General features: G+C 32.6%; 1 protein-coding gene across 2 annotated transcripts in view; it reads right to left on the minus strand.

The window, feature by feature from the left end:
* Nucleotides 1–956: 956 nt before the first annotated feature.
* The window catches only part of LOC110037563, a 16,679-nt gene continuing 8,886 nt past the window's right edge, over nucleotides 957–8,749 (minus strand). Inside the window, exons 3-4 of one of the 2 annotated variants that reach the window (XM_020742237.1) lie at nucleotides 3,480–3,548; nucleotides 957–1,229 (exon numbers count right to left, since the gene is read on the minus strand). In XM_020742237.1, coding sequence (XP_020597896.1) covers nucleotides 1,122–1,229; nucleotides 3,480–3,548 — 177 coding nt within the window. In that variant the 3' untranslated portion in view covers nucleotides 957–1,121. Of the gene's footprint in view, nucleotides 1,292–3,479; nucleotides 3,549–8,749 lie in introns of both variants that reach the window. The other variant, XM_020742239.1, reaches the window with a different exon arrangement.

Genomic DNA, 8,749 nt, shown 5'->3' on the forward strand with positions numbered 1-8,749 from the left:
TATATATATATATATTCATTGGATGAGTCATACAGTGAAGGAATGGGTTGGACGCCATCATGAGAAGCGAGAGAGCAAGAATTTAATAGGGAATTTTATATTTGATCTCAACTTTTTTAAAATATTAACATTAATAGTAATATTATATATTATATATATAATAGAACAAATAAATAAATAACAAATGTATTAATCCCTACTCACAAGTCCTCATTCCTCTTCTATCTGGAATCGTATTTCTTGATTTAGCATTGTGGATTCATATTCGAGAACTAGACAATATGGTTGTCATTTTTGAATAATTTTAATGTCCCAAACATGCACATATAGTTTTTGTGAACGGAACTCTTCTGAGTAATTTCAGCAGCAGCAGTAAAAAGGCATTTTAGGCTCATTTCATGAATGGTGTGTTTGATCCGCTTCATTTTCATTATTTTTGCTCATTTTGATCATAGAAGGCCCCCTTCTCACGTAAATTCAATGCCCTAGATGTATTCACATAGTTTGTTTAGTGAATATGCATCATTTGGTTAACTTCAATTATAATAGAGGTGGTTTTGACTTGATTCATGCACCAACTTGCTCATTGTCTTAGTCTAATAACCTCTATCGGGAAATTTTGACATTTGGGATGCATTTGTGAGGTCCATTCCACAAACAAACGATGTTTCCAAGTGATTTTGGATATGAACATGATATTTTGATCTTGATTTATGTGACATTGCATTCATCAGTAACTATTCTCAACATGTTTGATTGATTCGACATATTGAGCATACCTAGCAAACCATACTTGGTTTAATAAATTTCATCATTATCATCATGAATGGAATATATGTATCCTTCCTTCTTTGTTCATGTTCTTTGCAACTTCCTCTGCAAGTCTCCTTGCACAATGTCTAACAAAACACTCAAATCATATTGCACCTTGAGAAGAGACAAGCTAACAATAGAATAATGAGGTCACAACCACATAAAATTTCGTCGTCACAAAAGCACATAATGATTTGAATGATCATACAGTATTACATTCAATTCGAAGAACAGGATACCATACCGATAACTATGATCCAATTGATATTTAAGAAGAAAAAGAAGCTAGCATTACAATGAGCAAATAATCAAGAATTATTAGAGCTTCCCTGATATGCCTTAAATATGCGGAATGCGGCAATGCACATTGTCATATTACCAAAAACGGTTAATGCACCTTGCATAGCCACCAGAATCTGCAATTAACATCGAGCATTCAAATGCAGAAGTTTGATGCACCTTGCATGGCCACAAGAATCTACTAAATACATAGAGCATTCACATGCATAAGTATATATTAAACATATTCAAACCAAATCGACATTATAGAGCGCCTTTAATTAGAAAATTTCTCACAGAAAGAACAACTGAAATTAATTTGGATGGAACTATATGCATGTATGCTATGGATTTATAACCCTCCCAATTATTTCTCTATCCCTTTATATATGAATGCAAATGTGTTTAAAGGGAACTATATATGAAGGGATACATCCATTCAAGTTTAACAAACTAGATGATATCAGAAAAATAAGAAAAATTCTAATTAGTTCCCTGAACCATTCGGGTATGGCCAGTCTAATCCTAGAGTATCACATTTCTCCATTCTAGTCTCTTGAATTTACAAAATTAATAAAAAAATGGTCTCTTATTTAGCAGAAATTATGATATTTAATTGATCTTATTTGAATCCCTCAACAACACAAATTTAATCAGAATTACTCCCTTTAGGACCAATTTGGATCAATTTTATATATCCAAAAACTAAATAGGAGAAATGTTATTATGAAACTAAATTGGTCACAAACGAATAATTGGGGAACTATTTTAAAATTTAACCGTTAGAAAAAAAAATAATTTGTAGAAGGGAAATGATGAAGGTGGTGTTAACCTCATCATGCAAGAAAAATATTTGCAAGAAAAAAAAAATAAAGTGACCTTAGCATCAAAGGCCTGCGCAGGATGGGCTTGCCCTCTTTGGTAAATGAATATGAAAATGGATTGCTTCTAACCACAGATCCACTGCTAGGTTTATTACTCATTTGCATATTTTACCAACCTTACTCTTTTGGATTTTTGTCAAGTAATATAGTTCATTGTTCCAAACTTAATTAAAATGGTTTTTAACGCTCCTTCACAATATTTTCTTAGAGCTACATAGAAAGTTCACAATGATAGAAGTGTCAATTTTGGGAAAGATGATTAGATCAATAATCACTCTCTCTTGTCAATTTTATGAGTTTCTCCCATTTTCTAAAAGTAGTGATATTATTGTGGTTTTTTTCTTTAAACAAATGTGAGCATGGGTTCTAAAAATGGATGATCTTTTTGCACCTTCAATGTAGTAAGGAACTATTTTTATCAACTACCAAACGACTTAAACTCGACCTTGATCCAAACATCCTGCCTTGGCTTATATATCACGATGGTACTCTTTCATCGAGTGCCTTTATTCTTTTCTATTGGATTGTGGTGTGTGCGCTCAGATTTGCTCCTTAAAATCCATTATTATTAATGCTACTTGTATCATGTGTGAAGGCAAATACATGTGTGGTTTATTTTTATAAAGAATGATTCCTAGCATTATCACCTTAATAAATAATAACATTATTATTAATGCTACTTGTATCATGTGTGAAGGCAAACGTGAGGATGACTTTCATATCATCTTTGGTTGAAATTCTATAACAAATGTTTGGGGAGGCTTTACTCACTTGATGGCAGAAATAAATATATTGAATGAAAAGAAAGTTAAAGGGTTTTTTTTTAAAAGGAAAAAGGAAGGGAATATCTTATGGTTTACCAGAGTCAACCTCACTGAATTTTGGATTCACAATACTAAAGGGAAGAAAATATTTACTATCAATTGAATTAAAAAAAATCACTTTTTTCGTAAAATCTGGAACAGTTCAGCTTCTTCTTTTTTAAAGGAAAAAAGAAGAGAATATCTTAAGGTTTACCTGAGTCAACCTCACTGACTTAGGATACACAGTACTAAAGAGAAGCAAATATTTACTATCAATTGAACTGAAAAAAAAGCACTCTTTTCATAAAATCTGGAACAGTTCTTAAAATTATTTAGTCTTTTACTCCCTTATATTGAATTTCTTGTTCTTTTATCGATATAAACTCTATGCTATTGCCATGAGAAAGGATTCCCTAGCTTTTCATCAAAGAAAAAGAAGGTTCTGGAAGTACCATGTTATAGCAAATAAAGGTCAATTACCATCATCATCATCATTAACCATGTCCCAACAACAAAAAAATGATTAACTATAAACAAAAAATTATATCATGAAAATGTAGCATAATAAAGCAACGTGGTCTATGCAAATATTTCATCTTAGAAAGAATGAATCTGAAGCTATAAAGCAGACTCCTCACAGTCTACTTGCCAAACAATGGAAGACAAATAAGCCATAAGGTTAGGTAAAAGGTTATATCACCTCAAGGGACTCTGAGTTATAGAAGAAATGCCAAGTGCAGGCACACATAGCTCCACCGAGAAGTGGAACCTGCATAATAACAATATTGTTGATCCTATTACAGTGAATGCTAAAAGATCGCAAGATGATACAAACTAGCACCAAGTGCAAACTTGTAGAAAAGGAAAAACAACATTTTATTATTTGAAGTCAAAAAAACCTGTACCCTAAGCATAAGACACATGTCAATGCGGCCTTACCTTTAAATTGCAAAGAGACTATTTTCATAATCCAAACATGTACTCTTGCGATCATGTGTCATCATATTTTTAAAATAAACAAATCACCAAATGAAAACATATCTGTGGTCAAAATAAAACTATTCACATAGGGTGCGTTTGCTTCAAAGTTTTGAACCACGTTTTGAAATAAATTACGGTTTGTGATGTTTGATTCACACTTTTCGCCATTGGATTCCCGAACCATGTTCTGCAGATTAATAAAAACGCGGGCGTGGGAACTGTTCCGCATCTCAACAAAACGAAACGGAATTTTCATGGTTGCCCCCGTCTGCGTGAAATCCTAGCATCAAGAATCTTCCATGGCGCCACTGCTCACAGCTGCTAAGCCCTTCCTCCACTTCCATCCAAGCTAGATGTCAGGCGGCGGAGCTCAGGGCTTCATCCATGACGCAAAAATGGGAGCCTTCTAAGGTTCTCTCACCATCTCTCTCTAGCCCATTTTTTCTTGTCTGCTCTGTGCAGGCAATTTATACTTTCATTGTCTAAGCGCAGGATGGTTCCGCAAGCTGATTTGGTTCGAATTCGCCTAGAAGAGCTACGAGGTATTATGACTTTCTCGATTTCTTATTGATTCCACCCAAAATTTTCATTCCAACATCTATGTATTTTTGGTTTAATATGACTGGAATAGATTTTTTAAGTTTGATAATATTTTATAAGATCTATTACCCAAAATTGGTTGTGTTTTAATTTTGTTGGAATGTGGCTTAGATCCATAGCTGCAACATGGACACTATTGGTTGTATTTTCTAAAATAAATTGTAATTATTATTTTTTTTTTTTGCCGATGATGTGGAAAGAGTTTAGCTGAGGGTATATTTACTTCACAAATGCAAAAAATATTTTTGTTTCGACAAATAATATGGTATGTATTGATCCATTCAAGTCTGTTTGGTTTAAAGGAATTGAAAGAGTGGATATGAAAAATAAAAATAAAAGATGGAATAAATTTGTTTAATAAATTAATTTATAGACCTTATTTTTGTATTTCTGAATTTTCGGGTAGCACAGTTAAAAAAGGAGAATTACATATATTACAAATGTCTATGTTATCAACATAATATATGTACTGAGGGGTAATACAGTCATTAGTCCACAGGAAGCACTTTAAGAACTGTGTTTTTCAAATAAACCAGCTATTTCTGAAACACTAGTTTCAGAACAGTGGTGTTTTAGAACAGTAGATTTTCAATAGCAACTTTTAAACTGAGACTTTATACAGCCACAATTGAAACAAACGCATCCCTAGTCCGTAAAAATCCATCAGATTGAGCGCAATTTTTGACATATAATGTGACTTTAAAGCCTTAAAAATTTAAGGCCAAGACTTCTGCAAATTAATTGGAGAGTTGGACACTCTAACTTCATCGTATTTGCAATTAAATCGATCTGTTTCATCGTGATGATTCAAGAAATTCAAAATTATATAAATCTAAATTTCCTTGGGCACAAAAATGTCAAAAGAAATGTCAATTTTAAAGGTGGTATGATTCAAGTCATTTGATCTAAAGCTGACAATTTAATAGATTTCAATAAAAAAGAGAAAATGAGACCTCCAAAAAATCTATAAATAGGCCATAATGCTATATATTCATGAAAAGATATTTAACAAAAAGAGAAACATTGAATACAAAAGGAATTTCAAAACTATGCCTTCGTAGACGATTAACCAATGTCAACACCCTCCATTACCAACTACCTTATATCAACCATTAATCATCTAACAATGTCAATGCCTGCAATCATTCATCACCAATCAAACAACATAACTGTCAATCGTCACATAACTTCCAATGCTTCAAGCCTTTTGATCTAAAGCCGACATTTTAATAGATTTCAATAAAAAGGAGAAAATGAGACCTCAAAAAAATCTATAAATAGGCCATATTGCTATATATTCATGAAAAGATTTTTAACAAGAAGAGAAACAAAGAATCCAAAAAGAATTCCAAAACTACGCCATTGTAGACCATTAACCAAAGTTAACACCCTCCAGTACCAGCCGCTAATATCAGCCATTAATTATCTACCAATGTTAATGCCTACAATCATTCATTACCAATCAACAACATAACTGTCAATCGTCGCATAACTTCTTATGCTAGCCATCAATTGATTTTGATGCTATTCATCAATTGATACCTATGCCCACCATCATCCGTCATTTGATGCTATATGAAGACCAAAATCTAATGCCTATCTTATGGGTTGTTTGGTCTCCCCTCCAATCAGCAAAAAAAAACAAAACCATCTGGTCGTCATCATCAGACTTATGAAAATCCCTGTCTGTAATCGCCCCACGCCTACCAACAAGCAACATTAGGTGCAAGTTTTCTTAGCTACCTGAACTGGCTTCCTAATAAGAGACAGACAATAACCAAATCGATCACCCAATTTCTAAACTTCTTACTAGATAGTTGCATGATGTTTGACAACCAATCAGCCACCAAAGTTTAGCTTCCTCATTATATGTGCTCCATCCTACCAGAAGAATGATCAAGTCAACAATCGACAATCAAATAAATTTGACAAAAATTTGTCAACAATTTATTAATGTTTGTCCACAACAAAAGTCCAATGTCCATCCCAATCACCAAGTCTTTCCACCTATTTGAAGAATGACCAAGTCAATCACACACATTCGTTCTCCTTCTAGCATAACATATCAAACATCATCTAATGCATGCCAATGACCAAAATCTATGTCCATATTCCAAATAATCCTATCAAGCACAACCAAATTGGTCACCAAACTTCAGGCATTCCTTTTCTATTGTCACCTGAAAACTAACACTTGTATCCCTTGTTGTCAAATCTCCCCTCCTATTAGATGAACAACAAATCAATTGTCCATTATCACCTGACTTCTAAAGAGCTCATTGAATGTTGATTTTCATTCTACACCCATCAAAACCAACATTTGACTTCTTATTGGCTATTTCGCATAACATGTAAGTGCACATGTCAAAGAAATCAAATATGATAGCTTTCCCACAAAAAATAAAAAATAAAAATTAATCCTGAATAACTTAAATAGGAATTTATATCATAATTTATTTTACTCAATGCCTCGAGATAAAACTTTAAAAATCTAATAATAGAATTAAGCTTATTTTAACTAAAGAGAAATCTAGATTTATGGGTTCACTTAAATATGATTCTTCAATTTCATAATTTGGTATAATTACAAGATAGTTTAGATTATCAATCAAGAATAAATCTTTCTAATATATTTCAATAATTAGAAAACCTAATTCATTTCACTAATTCACTATATTATTCTGTGAATTAACTTAAAAGATTGTGTTAAGTTTTATTCTTAAAAGATTGCAAGCCCTAATTGAGTCCATTACTTTTAAATGAAGACTAATTGATTTATCTTTTGCAATGCTCTAGATAATTCCTGTGAAATCATTAGATTGAAGTTAAGTATTGGCCACTTGAATAACTTAATGAAACACAAAGTAAATCAAAAAATCACACAATGAAACATAAAAAATTGAACATATTCATTAAACAAGAGATGTCTTCATTATACCATAAATTCAAAATTCAAATTAGTTCTTCATAGTTTAATAAAATAAATATATAGAACAAATAAAATTTGACATTGAACTAGATTAGAAAAATTAGAAGGAAAATAAAACCACATGCAATTTTGTACCCAAAATCACCTTGATTCATCTTCATTCTTGCTCCCAGTTTAATGGCATGGTACACTCAAATCTTCCTCTTTTAAACCCCCAATAGAACTCCTCCAATTGTAACTTCTTCACAGTCCTGAAACTGCTTCAAACCTCCAAACCTCCAACCACCCTTGTACCCAAAGTCACCTTGATTCATCTTCCTTTTGGTACACTCAAATTTTCCTCTTTTAAACCCTCAACGGAACTCCTACAAATACCCTTGTAAATTCTTCACGGTCCTGAAACTGCTTCAAAACCCCAAAGGAACTCTTCCAACAACACTTGTAACTTCTCTATGGTCCTCTAAATTGCATTGAACTTCCACAAATCCGTATCACGCACCATGACACTAGTATAGTAGCACCTAGGCAGCATTGTCTTGTCTTACAACTATTATTTGTACGGATATGACGCTGCAGGATGAAAGCTTAAGCACTATCTACTCTGTCAATTATTTTGAAAAAGAGCATCTTTGCACTACAAAGAGTTGCACCATAGCGCTTAGGAGTGTAGCACCAAAATGTAGCAGGTCAAATCTGGTGAATGTATATCATCTGCTCAAACTATATTATTTCTAATCCTCGGATCATTGCTTCTTATTGCTCCAGTGTCATTATCTTTCGCACCTATAGTAAAATTCATAAAATTGTCATAACTTGATACAACATTCATAATATCACTTCAAACAGGGAGATTAATAGAATGTTTTAGAAAATAAAAAACTCATTAATTAGTTCTTAAGCAACTAATGTGTGATGCCCACCTTCCAGTTCGTTTAATCTGCTCTTCTATTAAAAGAATGACCAAGCTAGCTGCCCAAACTTGCCCAGCTTATTGAAATCCTCACCTACCATCACCCATGCCTAACAACAACTAAAATCTGAAGCCCATCTTTTATGAAGCCAATTCTTTCCTCTCTAATCGTGATAATGATCAAGTCAATTCTCTGCTGTCACCTATGAAGCATAGGCACAGTCACAAAAACATGGATACGACAAGGCACGAACAAGATGACACAGCATGATTACAAAAGGAAGGATACAACATAGCATGGATACGTTTTTACATTTAATAAATTATTATTATGAAATATAAAATTTTCTATTATTCCTTAATGAAGTCATCACACGATGAAATATAATATAAAAAAAATTAAAGATTGAAAGAACTAAAAACAATTAAGATTAAATAAATATTTAAGATTTAAAAAAAATCAAGAATTGAGACATTTTGAATTAGCAAGGAAAAGGGCACACCTCGACACAAATCGAGACGTGTCATAAAATTAAATTTTATATATATA

This window comes from Phalaenopsis equestris, unplaced genomic scaffold (assembly GCF_001263595.1).
Source record: "Phalaenopsis equestris unplaced genomic scaffold, ASM126359v1 Scaffold221112, whole genome shotgun sequence".
Taxonomy (NCBI): domain Eukaryota; kingdom Viridiplantae; phylum Streptophyta; class Magnoliopsida; order Asparagales; family Orchidaceae; genus Phalaenopsis; species Phalaenopsis equestris.